The sequence below is a fragment of the Emydura macquarii genome, unplaced genomic scaffold, assembly GCF_026122565.2.
Source record: "Emydura macquarii macquarii isolate MOO-44397 ecotype Brisbane River unplaced genomic scaffold, CSIRO-AGI_Emac_v2 contig_1348, whole genome shotgun sequence".
NCBI classification, from domain to species: domain Eukaryota; kingdom Metazoa; phylum Chordata; order Testudines; family Chelidae; genus Emydura; species Emydura macquarii.
In genome coordinates this window covers 5,234,562-5,257,013 of record NW_027131485.1, presented here as the reverse complement: position 1 = coordinate 5,257,013, position 22,452 = coordinate 5,234,562, and the positions used below count along the sequence as shown (strand labels likewise).

Sequence of the window (22,452 nt, the reverse complement as noted above, 5' to 3'; positions counted from 1 at the left end):
CTTGACATCTGCTCTTCTTCCCTCATGCTTTGCATTTGTAGTTCACTCTACCACCATTCATTCTCTCTTGGCTTCTGCATCTTGCATTTTCCTGTTTCTAACTACTTGACTACTTACACCCATTTTAAGGAAACAATTTGAATGTGTATGATGGAAATGTATAATTTGCTTAGCAAATGTGAATATTACATAGTGTTAGCATTGGATTACCTAGCCAAGGTCCTGTCACCAGCCAAAAGGAGGATATGATGCATAATAGTACCCAGTCTACATGCCAGGAACTCAGCAGGTGAATAGATAAAGTTCCGGGATAGCCAGGCTATTTCTACAATGGTTCTCCACCCTCAGATATTTCTAATGGTTTAAACAAAAAAAGTTATCTTCGTGAATAAGGAAGAGCTACATATAAAAATTGGTTTTGTATCCTGGATTTAGTTACATGATTGTTAAAATGATTAATCCTGGGTTGAGGGGGTTTTTGGTAATGAGATTCTTGTGCTCAGGATTCTCAATAACAAGGTCAACTGTACTGAGGGTCGGGTAATAAGATTAAATCACTGATGAATGGATGATGCACAGATAGTAACATAACTCTGAAATTATTTAACTGTGATATGACTAAGCCTGTATGTTAATAACCTGCAAATACCTTATCTGCAGTATTTTCCTGGAAACTGATTTGAAAATATAGTGGAATTGTAAAGGATTACAGAAATTTTTACTGTCAGGCTGAGCAAACATTTGTAACCATCAGCGGCAGGCACTCAACCTGGGATCTGAAAATCAGTCTGGGTTCTTAAATGACTTGTGCATCATTATGAGTAAAAGCCATGGCAGGTCAAATTCTGCCCTTAGTTACACCAGTGGTTGCAATGTTGCACAGATCTAAGATTGGGCATAATCTGGTCCTGCAGTTAGAATTCTGGAATCAAGAATTCTGTAGATGCTCCAGCTCCTTCTCCCCAAGTGTTGTTGATGCTGTACTGCTAATGGCTAAATAGCATTAATAATAAATATAGAGAGGGAACAGATCTGGTTAAGTACCGTGTTCACACGGACTTGTTTCAGAATAGAACAACACCAAGATCAGAAACTGTTAAGGCGGCAGGTCAGCATCACCCTAGTTAATGTTTCCTCAGGATTTTGTCCTTTAGCATTAGGATATTTACAGGGAAACTTAAATTCCTTTCAACCTCAGCTTGTCTGTATCTTACTTATTTGCAACTAAGCATTTCAATAATTTTTAAACCATTAAATAAATCAGTAAATTACAAGACTAAATTACGATTTTATTCAGAGTCTGGAATCTTGATGATAAAACAGTTTTAAATTAGTGGTGTCTTCTATTTATAGGGGGAAGAGTAAAAACATGGAAACGGAGGTGGTTTATTCTGACAGATAATTGCCTGTATTATTTTGAATACACAACAGTAAGTATATATTGCTGTGAATCTGTGTCTGGGATCAAAAAGTATAACTGAACAGTAATGCGCACTCTTCCTGTCTTTTAGGACAAAGAACCTAGAGGAATTATTCCTTTAGAAAATCTTAGTATAAGAGAAGTTGAAGATCCTAGAAAACCAGTAAGAACTTTTCCTTTAACAAGCATAGTAAATGTGTTGTTTAAGTAACAGCCAGAGTATTCAGCGTTAGTGTACCTGTGGGTTCTCAGTTGTTGTTCTTCATTGTTTTGGTTATTTCTTTATCTTTAGAACTGCTTCGAGCTCTATAACCCCAGCCATAAAGGTCAAGTAATTAAAGCCTGTAAAACTGAAGCTGATGGTAGAGTGGTAGAAGGCAATCATGTTGTGTACAGGATATCTGCCCCCACCCCTGAAGAGAAGGAAGAGTGGATCAAATCTATTAAGTGAGTTCAAAATCTTAAATGTCGTTCATAAGTGCTGAAGTGTAAATTGTATATGAATTCCTTTCCAAATAAAGAATTGGGGAACGTGTGCTGTACTACGGAACATACCTTAAAGAACTATTTAAGCAGTAGCCATAGGCAAAGGGCCTTTTGTGAGGATTAATGACTATCTGGAAGGAGTTGCTGGGGCAAGATAGGTTAAGCCAAAGGAAGCACCTTATGATGTTCTTGTTCTGGCTATTATGAACTGAAAAATCAAGAAAATATGCAGAGAGAACTTTTTCTCTTTAGCCCACTACTGTAGTAGTATGTTCCTCTAACTACCTGAAAATCTTGTTGCTGATGTTTGTAAGGATGTTTGCCTACCATCATATTACAGCTCTGGGTCTCTCTACAACGAAAGGTAAACAAAATGTGTTTAGTTTATAAAACATGTATTACCCAAACTGATATCTCTCCTCCTCCCACTAGAGCAAGTATCAGCAGGGATCCCTTTTATGATATGCTGGCAACGAGAAAGAGGAGAATTGCTAATAAAAAATAGCATTTAACATAGGCTACTTACGGACCTGCACTTGTTAATGTATAAATGGATCAAAGTCAAGTGATAAGGTAAAGTAAAAATGAAATATGCTGAAAAAAGTTACTAGAAATATATACATTTTCTTACAGCATATCCCTTTGTGAGATCATCCAAGAAGATTATTATTTTGCGTATAATACTGGAGCAAAATTCTCAACGGATGATTGGAAGGGATGATTGTAATTTGTTTTACACTAACTGAAAACACAGAAGCCTTATGTGCATTTTTATTTGTTGCAATTTCACTGATCTGGGGAGAAAAAATTTCAGCCTGCCAGTAAAATGATATTCTCCAGTCTGTTCCTTGAGCATATTATATTGCCCATGACAGGAAATGTTGTATAAGGACTCTGACAAACTAACACCTCACTGTAATACAGCACTCAGAACTGGTGTACAGAACTATTCAGCACTTACTTTTCTTTATGCAAAAAGACTTCATACTAATTTTGAAAACATCCTTAGCAATGCGGAGGAATTCGAACCTCACTTTGTAGAAAATGAATGGCTAATATGAGGAGCTTTTATGTAGAATTTCTCCCCCATTGTTGAATAGAATTAGCTTTAAGATATATCTTTTAATATTTGACCAGTATCCATACAGTTAGCTTAACTCCTTGGCTCAAGCAGTAGAATGTGCACTGAAAATATGCAGCGCCAAAGACAAGGGTTCGTGGGCTGAATATGTGACTGAGTAAAGATAGTTCTTCTTTAGCAGGTTAACCTTGTTGCTAAATGCTTATGCCTTTAATAAGCAGTAAAATTTAAAGAGCAGTGGTCTCTTCCTTGGATCTACTTTCTGTATATGTTATACTGTTTATATTGTAGTTTGACTAATACTCAGTTATTTTCTTAAGACCAAACGGTTTTGCATTGTTACTGGGAATCTCTTGATTTGTGTATGGGTAAAATGCTCCAAAACTACACTAATTTTCTTTAAGGAGGAGGCAGTGTTCTCCTTCCTTGTGGGTGTAACCCCATGAAGTCAGTGGAAATGCTTGTATGAGTAATGAGAGCAGAATTTGGCCCTTCTTGGTTAACAAAAACCTTGAATAAAGCAAACACTCTCTGTATGCTTTGTTTGTAAACATGACTTCTCACATTTCTGCTTCAGTGACTTAAAACTGGTGAGAAGAGGGGATAGAAACCCTAATTATATAAATGTTTGATCTCATGCCATCGATTCTACTAAAATATTTATCTAATATAACCATCACTTTCAAGTATCTTGATAGGGGTTGAATGTTTTTTTGTGAGATTCTACTAGATATTCCTTCATAACATTCATTTTCTAAGAGATTCAAACTTACGCTCTAGCCTATTTTGTTGCAACATTTTCTTTTCCAAATTTATACAAATCTTTCAGCAGTGGAGTAAAATCCTTAATTTTATGATGGAAAAATGTCTCTTCATGCTCTTGTAGCTTTCCACATACGGTATCAGACTGAGCCATGGCAACTGTGCCATTAGTACTGTACAGATTTCATACCTTGAATGAAACACAACTGGGTTGACTTAAACCTACAAAAGCAACTGACTACAGTGTAGGGAATTATTCTGCACTGGCAGAAACGTGGACAAGATTGCCTATTAAATCTCTTCCATCTCTAATTAAAGCCAAAGAAAGTGTATATCAAAGCTTCCATCTTACTAAATTGCCTTGTGCTGCGTGGAATCTAAGATCAGTGTATAAATACTACAGACTGTCTGCCTTCAGATTGGCTGATAGAAAAGAATGGAGTAGAAGCCCAGAGGCTGAATTTCCTTTTTAGTTGTAATCTCTTTAAAGGAGTATTTAGATTAATGCTCAGTTATGATATAGCTTTGAAACTGGGGAAAGGGCAGCATCTCCCATTCATGGAGCCAGGACTTAAAAGCCAGTTGTGGACTCTGTGCATAATTGTAACCTCAAAAATTAGAGTATTCAGCTGCACAACTCTCAAACCAGAGCCTGTTTCCTCTCAGCCCCACTTTTAAAAAAGTCTAACTGAAGACAGAAAAGTATGTTAAGGACTGTACATCAGGGATTTTTAGCTGGGAACAGTTGCATTTGTAATAGAAATGGTGACAAAGCCAGAACTACAGTTGTATTAACTGTAAACATTTAATTTTAGTCAAATAAATTTGGAAGGTTACAAAAGCATTGATGGGCCATGAGCACTTTCTGTACCATTCCTTACCTCCCTGAAAAAACACAATCCTTTCAAAAGTCTATTGTCAAGGATATTTGTCTGTAAGCATGAAGGAAATGCCGTGTTGAGTTTGAAACTTTTCATGTCCTGTACATCTAACACTGCGACTGGCATATAATTATGGTGTTATAGCAGGAAATATACTATATTCTTAACATTCTAAAAAAATGTCATCTTAAGAAGCTGCTACTGATGTCCAATTTTTTTATTCTGAATGGAAGAGATTAAATATATGGTGCTCAATATGATTAAGTAGCATTCTTGTGTCAGAATATTTTTTCAAATGTTCTCTGTAGTAGTAGTAGCAGGAATTGAAATTGGACCAAAATTTCCACTGGCCTTAAGACCACTAAAGTGATTTACAAGAAAAAGTGGCTTGTGAAAATTTTGGCCAGACCAGGTACTGTCCATGAGGGGATGAAAAGCCCTCTTTCGGGGGGGTTAAGTGACCTAAAGCACCATTTGTTTTTGCTGGGCTAGTCTGAGAAAAAGCACTCTAAGTGTAGCTGACTGCCCCAACCGTGTTTGTATTGACAATCTCCCTATTTTTTAGCCTGCAGGAGGTTCCCATATCAGCAGTTTTTTTTTTTGTTAAATACTACCCATTAAGCAACATATAGGGAGAGTAGGCAGAGATCCTTGCAACTGACTGACTGCTGCTTTTTTGGCCTTTGCCAGCATCAATAACTTTCATGGCCCTAGGTCACTACTAATTTCAATCTGCGTCATCTAAGAAAGAAAGTGTATATAATACTTAAGATCAGCTGGACTGACTTAAAGGCTACATAACCTGCCAAAGCTCTGTTTAGTAAGTCACTTAACATTTTGAAGCATATGGTACAAATCTGAACTTTTAAACTGAGCAGCATTTATAATGCTTCATATATAAAGCAATGCATATTTTTAAATTTTAATACATATTTATCTAGATATGCTTGCTGGATAAGTTAGGTCTCTTGTAGACCAGAAGCTACAAATTATGGTTTACCAGTTTTCTTTCTATATTTTCTTGGAAAGCATTTCTATTTACAGTTCAATATAAAGTTAAAATGTAAATATTGTACAGCTATGTATTGATTTGTTATTCACTACACAAACAATTTGCATGAAAATTATGTATTCCTCATTATACAATTAAGTCTGAGGTAATGTTATTGCTGTGTAAATCCATTGCAAATATTAATGGGCTCGTTTACCAATACGACATGTTTAAACTGTGGTGAGATTTCATTCTGAAAAATAAAATACCAAGTATGAAACTACACAGCCATCCTGCTCCTTTCATTTACTAAGCATAAACATACTGAGTAAGAGATACCTGCTCAAGGCTTTTGATATAGATTAAGATTCAGCTTACTCAAAAAGCAGTTACTATGCGAGTGGCTATCAAATCTAAACTTCCCCTGCCCCAGCTCTGCTCACAGTAACTCTTTACCTAACCTTTGCTCATTCTGCCTTACAAATCAGACCTTTTCCTTCATTATGTTAATATCTGACCCAGTAAACCCCTTAAGTATGTAAGTGCTAGCCTGATGACCGACTTTCCTCAATTGGGGCTTTAAATAGGGTAAAGTAATAACTGATGGTTGCTCACTTCTCGATAGGTCATTAATGTTTGCACCCTGTCTCTTTCCGTTAATCAGATAACGGACACTGAAAAGGAAAACGTAGGTGTATCCAAACCCAGAGACAGTTTGTCTGTTTAAACCTACTAATTCTCCCCTCACCCACACTGTTTCAGGGAAAGCAAGTGAAAGGAATAAAACTACTCAGTTTTCCTTCTCAAGCTACCTTCGGCAGGCTATTTTTACAAAGCTGGTCAAAGGCAAATGCATAGTTTCCTATGAAACATGATCACACACTTACGCCTGTATTTAAAAAAATCACCCACCTTTTCAAAGTTCTTGAATGCAAAACTTTACTTTAGGCTCGTGGTACTAGAAGCAGCTCCAAGGACCAGTTTCAGCAATGTTTAAAGACAGAAAATAGCTAAAACTAGAGGCTTTTCTGACCAAACAAGTAATTTATAGCAACCACAGTAAGATAAAACAGACAATGAACTGGAGAGATAAGCAGTAGTGGTCATTCTTAACAAGGGGAGAATCTATACTAAGACACAGTTGTTTACTGGAGAAGAGTTCAAGGTACTAAGTGTGGAGTTTGGGGATCTAAACCAAGTAGCTACCAATTTACACTCATGACTGTGATATTACTCCATGTAACAACACATGATTTGTTGCTGCAAGGAAGGTGGAGTCCGAACTGTATTCATGTCTACCAACTGCATCTGAGGAAGTGGGCTTCAAAGCTTATGCCTGCAGAAATTAAATTTGTTAGTCTTAAAAGTGCTACAGAACTCTCATTTTTGCTGTATACAGACTAACACAGCTACCCCTCTGGTATTCATGACAAGTTATCTTAAGGCCTTCCACAGGAGACAGCAAGAGCCCCTTAGGCAGTTGTATTTGGGCAAAAGAGGGAATGGTACTGGGAACACATGGAAGAGTTGCCATTCCCCCATACTAACAGTCAATGGAATCATTTAAAGGACATGTATAGTGACCACTGACCACATCCCCTTTGTCATCTGAAATGCAAGGCAGGGCTACAATTCAGCCCTTCAGGGCAGTTTTAAGGGGTAGAAGTTGAATAAATAACTCAAGAAAACCAGTGTAAAAAGCTCTTTTGACTTTCCTGTATTTATATACTATATAAATTTTACATGCTATGTATTTACAGTGGGGCAAGTGCTTTATCTTTAAAAAAAACAAAGATCAAACTTTAGACATCTCTGAACAACACAGCTTGTATAAACCAGACAGATTATACAGATGAACTGTATTTAATACAGCTTCCCCACTCCATCTCCTGATGCAGGACCAGTGAATTATAAGTATCACAGTTTGATAGCATTTCATAATAAAAAATAAAATCACAGTATGAATTTGTCTGTAACTTTAAAGGGACAAAACAGACATCAGACCAATCAGTCAAGACAAGTGACACTATATAAAAGTAACAAAAACATATGGGAGGGTATACAAATAGTCTTGGAGATACATTCAGAACTGTGTATGTTGAGTGGTATGTTTCACAAAGTTCAAAACCAGAACTTTTCTGTAAGTTTTTCTTCAAAGCTTGAATATAACTAAAGTATGAAGTAAGTTAGCTTGTGTCAGACATCATGGAAGAGAGATGTTAGTTATCTGAGAGCTTATGAAATTTTAAATAAGTCTTTAAATTAAATATACAGACTGTCAGTTGTGGTTTTCTAGTCGCTTGCACCAGAAGTCTAACGTGGAGTAACATTACATGAATTAACACATAATCAACCTGAGTCTGTAATTAAGCAGCATTTGAGATGTTCTATTCCAGGGCATTATTTTCAGTGTGATATTTACAATGTTCAGCAGTTGTAGAAAGTTTCCATCCTTTTGGAGTATGGGTATTTTAAAAAAAAGTCTCAAGGTAAAAACTAAAAAAGTTCTTCCATGGTAAAATCCTGTACAGTATTCTGAAGCACCACTTATGGATTGAAGAGTTAATTGTTCTGTAATAAATGTAATTTAAATTGTGTAGGGAGGGCGTCCATCAACACACTTTGAATCTGAAAAATAAGAGGAGGAAGTGTCAGTCCCTGATGTGAAATTTCAACACAGTCATAGATTGTAAGGTCAGAAGGGACCACTGTGATCATTTAGTCTGACCTCCTGCATAACACAGGCCATAGAACTTTCCCAAAATAATTCCTAGAGCAGATCTTTTAGAAAAACATTCAAGCTTGATTTTAAAAATTCAGAGATGGAAAATCCACCATGACCCTTGGTAAATTGTTCCAGCAGTTATTTTCGGTTAAAAATGTACACCTTATTTCCAGTTGGAATTTGTCTGGTGTCAATAACCAGCCATTGGATCATGTTATACCTGTCACTACTAGATTGAAGAGCCCATTATTAAACATTTGTTCCCCAGGTACCAACCTGAGACGGTAAATCAAGTCACCCCTTAGCCATCTCCTTAAGCTAAATCGATAGACTCAAAGAGCTCAATCATTAGAAGGCATGGGTCTAGTCCTTTAATCACTCTCATAGCTCTTCTTTGAACCCTCTCTAATTTATCACATTCTTCTCAATTGTGGGCACCAGAACAGCACACACTATTCCAGCAGTGGGTGCACCACTGCCAGCTCCATAGTAACCACTCTTCTTCTACTTGAGATTCTTGGTTTGGTTTCTTAATGACAGTTAAAGTGTGAACCTGCAGGTGTGTGGCTATAGCACTGAACCAGCACCCTTCAAGCAAAAGGATTCCAAAACTGAAATGCAACCAACTCTGTCCTAAACTGAAGGTTGCTGAGTTTTACAGCAATGTACCTGCCTACCTTAAATACCAGATGGGGAATCCTAGGTAGGCAAAATAGAGTTGCTTGGTTGGAATTTGGCCAGGACACTCCTAACATTAAATGCCCTGGTTTCATTAATGATCTCATGATCAAGCTGTCCCCAAAATGACATCTCCAGCTGCTTGCTGGGGCCCTGATTCAAGCATGGCAGAGGGATGAATGCCACTCAAGGAAAAAGTTCTATTTTATGCAGTATGTGGATTTTTCTTAAGCCTACAGCCAAGCCCAATCACTAGCCAACTCCAGCCATTTAGTTTATGAAATCTGACAAGCTCCCAAGCCAAGATAATATGGCTCCCTCCATTCCTGTCACCTGTCTTGCACTCATGTATACTTGTCCCTTCAGCCAGTTAGCCCTATAACTTGGTCTGAATTTCAGACAGTCTCCAAGCATTTTTCTATCCTTTTGGGATATCCCATTATTCAGAAACTGCTTAATGCTTTTTGTCATCTTTTCTACATTCTAAATAAAGCCAACTAACATCCTTAAGTATATGGGAAGGGTAAGATCCTTCAGACTTAAGTTACACTACACAGCACCTTCACCACAATAGTATCATCCTGCCTATTGTGCACAGCAGTATTTCAGAGGGAATATCATTTTTTTGTTTTTGCATTTCTGCTGTACACCACAATCCCAACACACACAAAAGCAGGGTGAAGGGTGAGTTATTTAACACACAGCTTGGCTCCTTACACAGATTTTACTTGTCTGTACTAAACCAAGTTTGCCACCTGCTGGCCAACTCACATTCATTAAAGCAAAAAATCCATTAACAAGCTGATTACAAGTTTACTTCTGTGCTCTGCCTTCTATTTTCTTATCTAAAACAGAGACATATACACTTTGCAACTATGAGGGCTGCACCAACACTTGCCATTAAAAAGTCCACCTTTTATCAAACTGTGCTATTTGAGATACTTGTTAGTTCCTGTGTAGGAAATAGGCAACTGTGGAATGATTTCATTAAAATGTTACCTAGCTGTCATAACTACCCATGTATAAACACACATGGATTGTTCCAGTCAAAAATTAATATAAAAAGGCATATTGCTACTGCTTCTCTTCCTCCGCAGAGGGACAAAAATAGCTTGTTGGAATTTACAGTGTAGCAAAATAAATCTGCTGTTGATTAGCTTCTCCCATTGAAGACGAGGGGAAACTGTGGCCACTACCTGCATTTTAGGAATCTGAAGGCAGCCCCTGGATATGCAGATCTACAAATACCTTGTTTTCAATATCTTCATTCAAAATATTTCTGGATATTACAAACCCATTTTACCCCTTTCCGACACTAGTTGTTTCTCTTTCTACAGTTACCCTCCATTTCTTGTCCTGAAGGGACCTTTCAGTGCAGAAAGCTACTATTAATCCAAGGCCAGTTTAACTTAGCAATAAAAATAGCTGCTTTTTTAATAAATGAAAAGTCATTCCAAAAGCAAGACTAGCAGACGATGATAACAATTTAAATCAAATTTAAAGGAATTTCTCCATGTGTTAATAAACCAGCTGTAACATATAATGCAGCTCACAGCTTTCGAGATGCTTAAGTTCACTTGTTATCTATGCTAGAATAACACTGCTGACACTTTGACCATTAGTGGGCAGTAAGATGCTAATTTTTCACCCAAAGTTATATGCATCTTCAGTCCACTATTTGTTAGCAGAAGCGCTCCCCTCACCCAAGTGCCCAGGACATATAAGATACTGATGATTGACAAATACAACTTGCCTGTGGCTAGTGAGTTTCTTCTGCAAGGATTACTTTTCACCCACCTACAAGAAAGGAAAACAGGTTGGCAAGATCTCAATTGTTATAAAATCAGTATAATTCAGTTGCTATTTCACAGAGCGCTGCTGTGCTAGTGATGGGGAAAAAACAAAATCCCAGCTAAGTATTACAATCAGTTGATGTATGCCAATGGTCCCCAAATTGTTTAGTTTGTACCCCTTCTCTCCCCTCAGCTGTGGCTGGGAGAGGGGCCAGGACTCGGAACAGGGCTGCGGTTGGGGGCTGAGGCTGGGAGTGGGGGTAATGGCCAGGGGTGAAGTGGCTAAGGGCCGGATGGGTCCATGGTGGCAAAGTCTGGAAGCAGCAGCAGCTGCAGGAATGGGTGGCTGGGCATCAGGACTGGGAGCCGAAGCCGGAGCCACAGCTGGGTGGCGGGGAGCCAGAGCAGAGGTCAGGGCAGAACAGTGGGGGATGGTGTTCCCTCAACGCCCCCCCTATTGGGGCTGGCCCAGGCCCTGCCACACCCTCCAATGTTCCTTCACACCACCTTGGGGGGTGCGCCCCACATTTTGGGGACCTCTGGCGTACGCAGTATAGTTTTAGCTGTGTCGGTTCCAGGATATTAGAGAGAGAAGGTCACGGAGGTAATATCTTTTATTGGACCAACTTCTGTTGGTCAGAGAGACATGCTTTCAAGCTACATAGAGCTCTTCTTCAGGTTTAGGAAAGGTACTCTGAGCATCAGCTAAATGTAGGGTGGAACAGACTGTTTAGCATAAGTAGTTAGCACGTATTCGAAGGGACCATTCAAGGCAGAGTGTTAACCTTTTAACACCTCTGCAATCATAGAACAAAAAGAGGGGGTTAATAGGTTACAGAGTGTTGTAATAAACCATAAATGCAATGTGTCTGTTCAGTCCCTGAGTTTTAGTGTCTAGCAAGTGGTGCTCAGCTTTCGGAAGCCACTCTTTTAATCTGTACCACTCTACAGCAATACAAGGAAAAATATTAAGACTTGGAAATTAGTCTGTCACTATACATATTTATAAAGGTATTTGGATACCTGGAACTATATCTATATCACAGGAATTTAAATAGTTCTTCTTATTTAAATGTTCATAAACTAAGTTATTTAAAACAAGAAAATGTCAAGAACTTATAGCTATCAGTGTCTGAAATGTATGGTGCATCAAGTCTGCTGCTGCTGTCAATGGGTTAATAAAAGTAATTCAAAACCATATAGGATGTTGGTGTTAGGTGAGAGCAGTAGGAGAGAGTCCAATGCAAATTACACTTAGAATCCAAATTAGGATTGTATTTTTTTGTTGTGTATGGAAGATGTCATTGATCTCTTAAAACAGGGAAAAAAGTTGGACTGACTATGCACGAAGGTTAAAAAGCTTGCAGCAGCCCATTTATCTGTATTACTATAACCAAAATGAAATAGAATCACAGGAATTTAACATACTTTCCATCTGGTTTCATCTGTGTATGCAAAGTTGCCATCCAAAGATTTAATGACTGTGTGTCCATGGTCCTTATGACAAGGTAGGTCTATAGCTGAAACAGAAGGTATTTCAACATTAACAATACCCACTTAATTATCAAACTAGCATTATTTTGATTAACAAGTCAGCACTCTTAGTATAACCTGAAATTGTTACTGGGGTAGTGATTTTCTAATGAAGTCACTCATTTTGGCAGCCATTGTTAATAAGATGTTTTTATTGCAACGTTACTAATCTGTATTTGGAAGTCATACAGCATCATCTCCCATCTTGATTACTGAAATTTCTTCCCCTTACTTCACTCCTTCCCAGTTTGTCCAAGATGCAGCTTCCAAATTGTCTTTGATTGATCAGAGTGAATTTACTGCCCTCTCTGAATTCCTTCATTGGTGCTCCAATTAAACACTACATCAAGTTTAAACTACTGGTTCATGTCTTTCAAAGCCCTTCACAACACTGCCCTGACCTACATTTCAGATCTCCTCTAACTCAATTCCTCCAGCAACTAACTATATCAGTTTCAATACCCTGTTAATCTCCTCCATCTCTGTGCATTTGACTATACCACCACTCTGCATGAAATACACTCCCCCAGTCCTAATTTGTCGAACTAGCAGTCTAGCTTCATGCAAGTCCCAAGAAAGTATAGTCCAGCGAATAGAACATGGGCCTGGGAGTCAGTTTTGGATTCAAGTCCCAGCTCTGTCACTGATTTGCTGCAAGGACCTTGTGCACATCATTTAACCTCTGTGCCTCAGTTTCCCTATCTGCAATATGGTGATACTGCTCCAGATTTATAAAGGAATTTCAACTCTTCAGATAAAAGAATTAAGAGGAAAGCATTATTAAAAAAATACTTCTGCAAGGACCTTAGCTGATGAGTTTATACAGTATAATAAAATTACTAATACATCCCCACAGGGAGACTTCCCAGTGTGTTCAATCTTATATCTTCCTTAATTCATGACCTCTTGGGGCAAAGACTGTCTGTGTGTGGTACATTGCTGACTATCTTTGTGCTGGACAACTGTTTTGAAGAATGGGTATTTGACAAGCTCTTTCTCCCTTATATGGTTTGCTTGTATTTACAAAAGGGTGGATAAAAATTGATTTTTTTTTTTTAAAAAGTCAGTTAAAATTTAAATTAAATACATTCTTAAAAATAAACCTATTTGTCAATTTCATATTTAATTTTAATTTATGTTAAGGCCTCAATTTACTATAATCTATTGAAATAATTTAAATAAAAATATGGTGCATCAATGAGCCCTTCAAGTTTTAAGGAACTAAAGGGTGCTGCTTTTTTTAATTATATACAAAATCAGAAGGAAAACATCTTGAACTTTTGGGGCCAACTCAAGCTTTGTAACAATATTATGTACTGCATTAAGTAGCTATTATTTTCAATCTTCACAATCGAGTGATTTACATTTTCCCAAATTTCAGAACTTTCCGTTTCTGTTGTGAGCTTTTGCCTTAAGCTAGCAGATGCAGAGAAAATGTTTTCTTCATTTGGACTAGTTCATTCAAAGTCGAGAAACTGACTGGGAGCAGACAAAGCAGGAAAGCTTGTTTTTTCTCTTCCACTCTATAAATAAAAGTCAGTTGGGAAAGGATGAAATCTACTACTTGTAAAAACCTGGGCAACAGGCCAGATTTTTAAACAGTATTTAGGCTGAAAGATGCAAATAGGGGCTTAATGGGATTTCAAAAATACCTAAGCAGGTTAGGCTGCAACTCCTGTTGATTTCAATGGGCATTATGTTCCTACCTTGTCCTTAGGCGCTTTTGAAAATCCCACTGGGCCTCTATCTGCATCTTTAGGTGCCTAAATACCTTTGAAAATCTGGCTCATGGTAACTAGAAATAGTCACTAAGTACAATCAATATTTCCTCTGTTTAATAAAATCAGTTATAAATGCAAAACATTGTTTGATAAACTTTATGCATCCAGCACATTAACAGTAGTTTTATTTAACTAAAAAAATTGCTTACATTAATTAAATACCATCCAAATGCCGTTTGATACAAAAGAATATAGAAATGAGCTGTTCACCATTTTCTAACAAAAAATTAAGAATCTGAATATATATATATGTTAAGCTATATAATTTCTTTAAAAATGTGTGTAGATGCACTGTATCTTCCTGATTAGCAAAAGTATCAAATTTAGTGTAAAAAGCCGCATTTGATGGCAAATCAATTTGTTTTAATGGCTATACTAATCAATGAGAATTAACCTCTCTTTCCTTTAGGAAAATAACTAAAAAGTGCAAATATCTAGATCTTATACAGCATTTATCATTAGATCTCAAAGCACTTGATGAAGGATGTCACTGTCATTCTCCCCATTTTACAGATGAGGTATCCAAGGTCACCCAGCAGATCAATGACTGAGCTGTGAATAGAATCCAGGTCTCCTGATCCAAGCCCAGTCCCACTGCAAAACAACATTAAAATCTATTTGTCAAAGTTTCCTGCTTGCTGATTTAAATTATTTTTATTTAAATCATCCACCCTTATTTATTTTCTTCATTTCCTTTACTCACAAGTTTAGCTAATTACAACAACATAGTGCTATCCACTCCCTTATGCAAGGGGTTATCCCCTTAGCCAGTCACTAACGCTTCAAACATGGCCAGAGGAGTTATTACAGCGCAACGTAAGGCTTTCCTCTCACTCCCCTGCTCTGGAAAGGAGGGATGAATTAGAATCTGTCCCACATGATAATGTAGATAAACACATTAGTCGGTTTTTTATGAGTGGTTTTGTGTAGAGACTTTGTAGGTCAAGGATTACTGGATTCCAAAATTGTGTACTCTCTTTTCTTGTCCCCCTTCTCTCCCCCCAAAATAAAACAAAATAAGGAATTCAAAGAAATTAGTATAAAAATACTGTGCTCAGGAAAAAAATAAAAAGACAAATATTTAAATTAAGCAGGCTTGACGCAGGCAGAATAGACAAAAGCAACAATGCTATTCCCCACCTGATAGAAGCTCATACTATAACTCATCGATATAGGCATATGTTGTAACAAACATGCTGAAGACAGCAACTACCTAGTTAATAACCCAGGGCAGGTTAAAAAAAAAAATCATTAATTTGATCTACTTTATTTCAGACATACAAAACTGAAGAAATTATCCAACATCATTGAATTGTTTGGTGTCTGGAAGATGTGACATACTGTATATATATTACAAAGCACTTAATATGACTTTAAATATTTTTATCTATTTGAAAAAATAGAAATCCCATTAATTTCTAATGGTCTCTTACCTTTATTATACTCTTTAGATATGTGATAGCTATTTTCCTTGCCTCTTCCTATGTATTTTGTTTTATGACAGGAATCAGCATCCCCTCCCTCATGAGGCCATTTACTCCCCTGTTTACTATATTCTTCAGATGGAGGGGCATCTGTACAATTAAATTCTCCTTTTTTCTCCCATGTCTTAGAGTTATTAGTGTCAGAGTCAGCAGCCTTCTGGATATGGGGATCTAAATATTCAATAAAGCCCTCAGATTTCTTTGTATGTTTCTTCTTTTTCTTCTTCTTTTTCTTATGTTTGTGGATGTCAGAATCAGAGCAGGCCCCAGATAAGTCTGAATCCTGGTGATGTCTGGGGGAAAAAAAAACATACAAGTTAATATGAAAAAAAAATGATGCTTAAAATATAATATCTTTAACAATAGTGTATTTATACATATACAACTTATTAACTTTTGAGGGAGTTTAGGACAATATAAAAGAGATTATCCTAAATTTGGCCACAGGTCATATTCACTAAAATCAGCCTGGCCAAAGCTTTATATAAAGAGCACATCTTATTTTCTTAATAGCTGTGCTGCTTGCTGCTCTTCTACTCCAGCATCTGTGCTGTCTGCTGAAAACATGGGATAATGCACTTTGCCTAATACATTAGTTGTGTTCAGCAGCAAGGAAACTGTTAAGCCAGTGGTTCCCAACCTTTTTGGCTCGAAGGCCACCGATATCATTGTTACAATCCTGAAGGGCCACCAGTCTCCACCAGCAGCGCTCCCTGTCCCCCCACTGCAGCTAGACAGAAGGAGTTCAGCGAGGAGGCTGCCTCCCTCCTGACTAATCTCCCATCCCTGGTTGCAACAGGGAAACCGCATGTGTTCTGTAGTCCCATGCGCTCTGCCTTGATCCCTAGGCAGCGGCTCCCTTCTGCAGCCAGGGGGACAGGAGATCAGTGCTCCCCTCCCTCTGGCTCCAGCAGGGACACTAGCACCTAGGGACCCAGGCAGAGCGCTTTGCCGTGCTCCCTGCTACAGCCAGGGGGAGGGCAGTGCTGACCTCCCGTCCCCTTGACTGCAGCAAGGAGCTTGCACCGGTCTTATAGCCCTAGCAACGCGCTCCGCCTGGGTCTGCAGCCCAGTGGGAAGGGAATGGCAGGCCACTTTGAAAGCCCCCGCGGTTTTCATAACACACACTTCCATAATGAAGGAATTCTAAGCAATTTTGAAGTTTTTTGAAGTTTCACTTAATTCTGACTTTTTGGGAGACTTCTAAATAAACGTCTCAGGCTTCTTATTTCACAAAGCCTAAGTAAAGCTATGACTTGCTATAAGTTTCCTTTTCTACAATATAAAACAATAGGGGATATTATTGGATTCTGTGGGAGACAAAAGGGGTTTCAGCACTGCAGATTAATATAGCTGGAGAGCTGTAGGATAAAGGTGGTTCCCTGGGCTGGCTGGGATTTGCTGCCCTGTGCAAATAAGAATCCCACTGCAACCATGAGCCTTCTTGTGGAGGGGAAGAGATTCTTCTTTGATGGGGAAAAGTTCCAGAGGGGTAGCTGTGTTAATCTGTATACAGCAAAAACACCGAGAGTTCTGTAGCACTTTAAAGACTAACAAATTTAATTTCTGCAGGCATAAGCTTTTGTGGGCTGTAACCCACTTCGTCAGATGTAAAGAACAGAAATCACATAGGAGGTATATATATATATATATATATATACACACACACATATCCAAGGTTAAGTAATAACAATGGGGAAGGCAGATAAAAGCGAAGTCCATTCAGTTAGAGTAGTTGAGGCCTATTCATAACCATTGATTAGGAGGTGAGAATGTGTGACAGTGACAATTACTTCTTGTAATGAGATAACCATTCCAAGTCCCGATTCAGACCCAGTTTGATTGTGTCAAGTTTGCAGATGATTTCTAGCTCAGTAGTTTCTCTTTGAAGTCTGTTTTTGAAGTTTTTTGTAGAGGTATGCCTGCAGAAATTAAATCTGCTAGTCTTTAAAGTGCTACAGGACTCTCGTTTTTTCTTTGATGGGGTTTGGTAGGAGCAGGGGAGTCCAGGTGGAGGACCTCAGGATCAACTCAAGGGTTCAGAAGAAAGAAGAAGGAAAGCATTAGCATTTCCCTGCCTTCTCTATCTCCTGTAGTTCACTGCACCTACACTTCTCTATCCAACAAAATCTCCTCTTTTATCAGAGGGAAGGCAGAGAAGCACTAGTCTCTTCCCAAACCTCTTCCTATACACATGAAGTGCTCCTGTGCACTCCAGACTGTTCTAGACTTGTGACAGGACACATACCGCTTCCATTCAGTTAAAAGAAAAGCTGCGTGCCTGCACCTCTCTATTCCAGGCTATCATTTGTTATGAACAAATTTAGGACATCTCTACTTTAGGAGGAAAAGTTATGTCATGGCCTGCCTACCCAAGGTTGACCATAGCGTGTTTTGTAAAGTGTGCAATAAACGTAGTCAGGATCTTTGTGCAGATCATTATAACACTATTTGTTTGATGCTATTCCAAAAGTTCTCACACAACTCAACAACATGGTTTGATCCGTTCTACGCAAGAAACATCAAATTAATAGCATGATCCCATGACGGATTTTACAGTGTAATGGGTCTGAAGCAATGGAAAAAAGGGGAAGACCAGGAAAATATCCAGAAACAAATTAGGAAGTGAAGTTTGTTTAGAACATTGTAAATAAAAGTCTCTGTTGCTTACCTGTCATCTTTTTCTCGGTGTTTATCTTTAGACTTCTTTTTTTTCTTGGACTTCTTGTGTTTTTTCACTTTTTGCTCTTCCATTGGCTCAATCTGCAAACATCTTCTGCGTTTCTTTTCTGTATCACTGTTACTACCTTCTACACTAGCACATTTTCTTTTTCTGTCTTTTAGATATTCGTTTTTGTGGCAAGAATCCTCAAAACTTGAATTGTTTTCTTCAGACATGGGTGCACATTTTTCATGGGAATATTTTTCAGAGTGCTGAGAGGGAGCTGAGCAATGATATAAGTCTATTTTGGAGCTGCTGAAATGATGTTTCTCTCTCTCTTTAGCCATTGGTTCATGATTCCATCTGCTTGTGTAATAATAATCCTTGTGTGACCTATTATTGTAAACCTGACTTGATTTGTCATAGTCTCTGTCCCCATGAGAGAATTTTCTCTCTCGATCCTCTCTTGCTGTATAAGGAGGATGATAATCATTATAATATCTGTTCTTGTCCCATCTCCTCGGTGTATCTTGGTAATATCTTTCCCTACTCCAAGACCTTTCCCTTTTGGAATGGTAATATCTACTCCTCTCCTGATCAGTTTTTCCTCTACTTTGGGATCTATAATGGGTATATTTTCCTAAATTTCTGTCATTACTAGGGCTGTTTCTTTCATTATGCAGAAGTTTGTACTTATTTCCATTACAGTGCTGCTGCTTATAGCGATCTTGTTTAATCCTCTCCTTGCTGTAGGAGTGCCTTTTTTTGGAATAATCACTATCTGGTTTGCTTCTGGTTTGCTTTTCCTGCTCTTCACTCTCAGAGCGCTCTCTTTTAGTACGGTAATGCCCTTTGTCAATTTTTTTGGGAGTGCAAACGTTTTCCTTAACCGGAGAATGAGACTTAAATTTTTGCCTATCATTATTTTCTTCACATCTTTCACTACCATCCAGTTCATCATTTTCTTTAGAATAATGACTCTCTAAAACTTTATCCAACCTTGTAACAGAAGAGTCATTAGTAGGTGGTACATCTGTGTCATTAGCACTCTCCTTTGTTTCTTGGCATTTATCTATAATGTTTAGAGTTGCAAGTTTTTTAGAACTACATTCACTGTCAGACTTTATAAAGGGGCTTTGCCCCAATTTCTCTGTAGTCTCAGCAGACCCTCTGACGTGCAAAGGACTCTCCTTCAAAGTCATTTTTACCTCTTGTAGTCCTCTTATCTTGTCTGCATAGTCCTTGGCATCACACTGCTTAGAAAATTCATCATCAACTCCCAGGGATCTTTTCTTAGTGTTACACTGACCACTGCTATCAGAATGTGCATTATCAGTTTTTGATACAATACTTTCGGCAATTTCTTCTTTGGTAGATATGGTCTCAGGATCTGATGCAGTACAAGGATTCTGGACATTGCAGCTAAGGTTAGCGGGAACTTTGCTAGACTTCTCATAGGAAACAGTACTGTTGCCACTGGCTAAGGTTTCTACATGACCATCATTTTTAGAAGGTTTTTCAGGTCCAGTTGCACTGCACAAAAGAGAAATGTATTTGTGACTTTCATCATAAATAAGTCGAATGTTCTACATGATGATTGTTAAGAGTAAAATCCTTTTAATCAGTAAAGATCTGACTCCTGGAAAACTCTGAAAGACATTCTGTTTAGAAACACATCTACTTATACTATATTCCCTCCCCATGGGGAAGGCTCTTTTGCTTACTCTAGGTGCAATACCTGTTCGCTCTCCTATTTCCTCCCCATCTCTTTCCCCTTTTGACTCAGGACCATAGCAAAACCCACTACCCTTGCCCTTCCCCACAATAAAAACGTTGTAATAGTGGGTTTCCCTCTCCCTCCCTCCCAGAGGCAAGGGAAGGCAGGTGGCAGGAATTTACACTCACCTGGTCAGTGTCCTAGCAGAGCAGCTGGGATTACTCCTAATGAGCTGCCCATATTTTAGAAGTGTGGTAGACCGAAAAATAGTTATACCCACACTAATAAATAGATATCGTGTTCATGCATGCATCCCTAGGAGTGAAAAAAAAGGGGAAGAGGAATATAGAAAATATAGACAATAAGACAGAATGGTTTCTACATAGAATGTTTTTCCAAAGTTTTCCATGAGGCATCAACAAGTTTTTAATATCAAAATAATAGGCACAGTGCCAAACATAGGTTCTGTTCTCACTACCATTAGTTTCAGTATGGTATTCTTGCAGTGACTGAAATTTTTCTATATAAGTAGTATTAATAGTTAGGTATACCCATAACAGAACTTGTATGGAATCTTAATTGGACAAAGCATACTTATTTTACCTTATTTCCTCTGACAAGCTTTTCAACTGGTTATATCTGAAAGCCTCTAAGATTCTATCTTCAGGAACTGGTGACAAAGCTGTAGGTATTATCTACAATTAAAAGGTATGAGTTAACACGAATAGAATGATAGCAATTATACAAACTTATATAGCATCTCAGCCGAAAAAAATCCTAAAGCACTTTCCAATCATAAGCTGACATACAAACTATACACATGATCATTTTAGGCAAGGCACCCCAACAATTCAATACTGCAAGCATTAACAGCACACAACAATGCTACGTCACAACCTAGGAAAGGAAAAATTAAGTAGATACTATACACTTTAAACTGCAGGGGAATTAAGGCAGGCAGAATACAACTGTCAGATGAAACCTGGACAATGCACCAGAAACAGCACAGAGTGCCATAGGTTCTTTAATGGTCAGCACCACAGTTTTTGTCTCATCTGAAAGACTGCACACCTAATGCAATGACCAACTTAACATGCACTGGGACAATAACCACTGAACACTTTTCTACCTCAAAGCTCTACTTAAACATCAACCTTCATAAAAAAGCAGTGTAGTTTTGTAGTCCCAGATCCCTAATCCTGACTTGCTACACAGCCTCAGGTAAGTCACTTAACCTCTCCACATTTCAGTTTCCCCATTTTACAGAATTATAGCTAGGTATTTAGCACGTCTACCTCTCTGGTGCCCAAGCACAACATAATGCTTACTGTACCCACCTCAGAAGAATCGTTAGTGTTTGCAAAACATTATATAAATACAAAATATTAAGACACGACAGAGATGCATACTCTCTCCATCCTACTGATGGAGAAATGAGATTCCTAAGTGTTGACTCAGCTCAACCTCTTATTATGCAAATTCTAAGGGATCACAGCAAAGTACTATGACTACAGTTAGTGTTGTATATTTTCCTCTGAACTTCGCCTGAATTAGGAACATTTTAATACTGAACAAATCTCAGTCATATTTATAACTTGCCAGGAAAAGACATTCTAGCTGAAACAAATGTAAAACTCACTTTTCCATGCAATCCATTCACTTTAGAAAATGAAATTTCTGTAGATTTAACAGGCTTGACTTGACAAGTGGATTCATCAAATTTCAATCCATTTGCTTCCGGATCACTATCTATACTAATAGCACCATTGACTGTAACGTTTTTTGGCAGTACATGCTGGGATACAGCCTCTTCAGCATCTTGACAGGAGGAACAGGAGTTCTGTAATGTACTAACTACATTTCCAATCAAAATTCCATTAAAAGATTTTGAGTGGCCATTCTCCTTAACTAATCCCTTCGACTCCTCATCAGATTCTTCTGAAGATTCTGCACCGTAAGGGACCAACGTACTAGAGTTTAGTTTAGACTTGCCATTCATTAATGGCTTAGAACAAGATTCACTAGGAGCTGTTTGTTTAGATACTTTAGTAGCAACTGACATTGTAGGTGCACTTGAGGTAGACTTTACTGCAGAGGAATTCGTAATTGTTGATGAAGGAACGGGCTTGCTGAGATTCTCCAAAGAATTATGAAGGTTGGGTTGAGACAGAGTTTGGCGAGTAGGCAATTTGTTATTGTGAATACTGATAGTGATTTTCTGTTTTTTCGAAGGGTCAGGAATAGTGGGTCTGTTAATTGTCCAGTTTTGAGTGGAAGTTGAAGGTGGAGCTGAAGTTGGCCTATTTAGGGTAACATTACTAGCACTTGCCACAGAACTGCTTGGAGTTTCTTTTAGTGATCCAGTTCCATTTAAATGGCTAGAATTCTGTAATGACAAAGAAATCACTATGAAAATGTGTGCATGTATATAGACAGCATTTACTATCCCAAGACATAA

The 22,452-nt window shown here is 38.1% G+C and overlaps 2 protein-coding genes across 6 annotated transcripts in view; one reads left to right on the top strand and one right to left on the bottom strand.

The window, feature by feature from the left end:
* CYTH3 (cytohesin 3) overlaps positions 1-22,452 on the top strand; it is a 99,907-nt gene that overhangs the window by 66,376 nt on the left and 11,079 nt on the right. For 4 of the 5 annotated variants that reach the window (XM_067550950.1, XM_067550947.1, XM_067550949.1 and 1 more), the window contains 4 exons: positions 1,354-1,430; positions 1,512-1,583; positions 1,713-1,867; positions 2,339-3,293. In XM_067550950.1, the coding sequence (XP_067407051.1) occupies positions 1,354-1,430; positions 1,512-1,583; positions 1,713-1,867; positions 2,339-2,411 (377 nt within the window). In that variant the 3' untranslated portion in view covers positions 2,412-3,293. Of the gene's footprint in view, positions 1-1,353; positions 1,431-1,511; positions 1,584-1,712; positions 1,868-2,338; positions 3,294-22,452 lie in introns of those variants that run through there. The other variant, XR_010920332.1, reaches the window with a different exon arrangement.
* The window catches only part of USP42 (ubiquitin specific peptidase 42), a 37,349-nt gene continuing 22,219 nt past the window's right edge, over positions 7,323-22,452 (bottom strand). The window contains exons 13-19 of the mRNA XM_067550944.1: positions 21,634-22,380; positions 20,598-20,689; positions 18,287-19,810; positions 15,565-15,908; positions 12,246-12,337; positions 10,778-10,821; positions 7,323-8,249 (exon numbers count right to left, since the gene is read on the bottom strand). Coding sequence (XP_067407045.1) covers positions 10,807-10,821; positions 12,246-12,337; positions 15,565-15,908; positions 18,287-19,810; positions 20,598-20,689; positions 21,634-22,380 — 2,814 coding nt within the window. The 3' untranslated portion in view covers positions 7,323-8,249; positions 10,778-10,806. The remainder of the gene's footprint in view (positions 8,250-10,777; positions 10,822-12,245; positions 12,338-15,564; positions 15,909-18,286; positions 19,811-20,597; positions 20,690-21,633; positions 22,381-22,452) is intronic.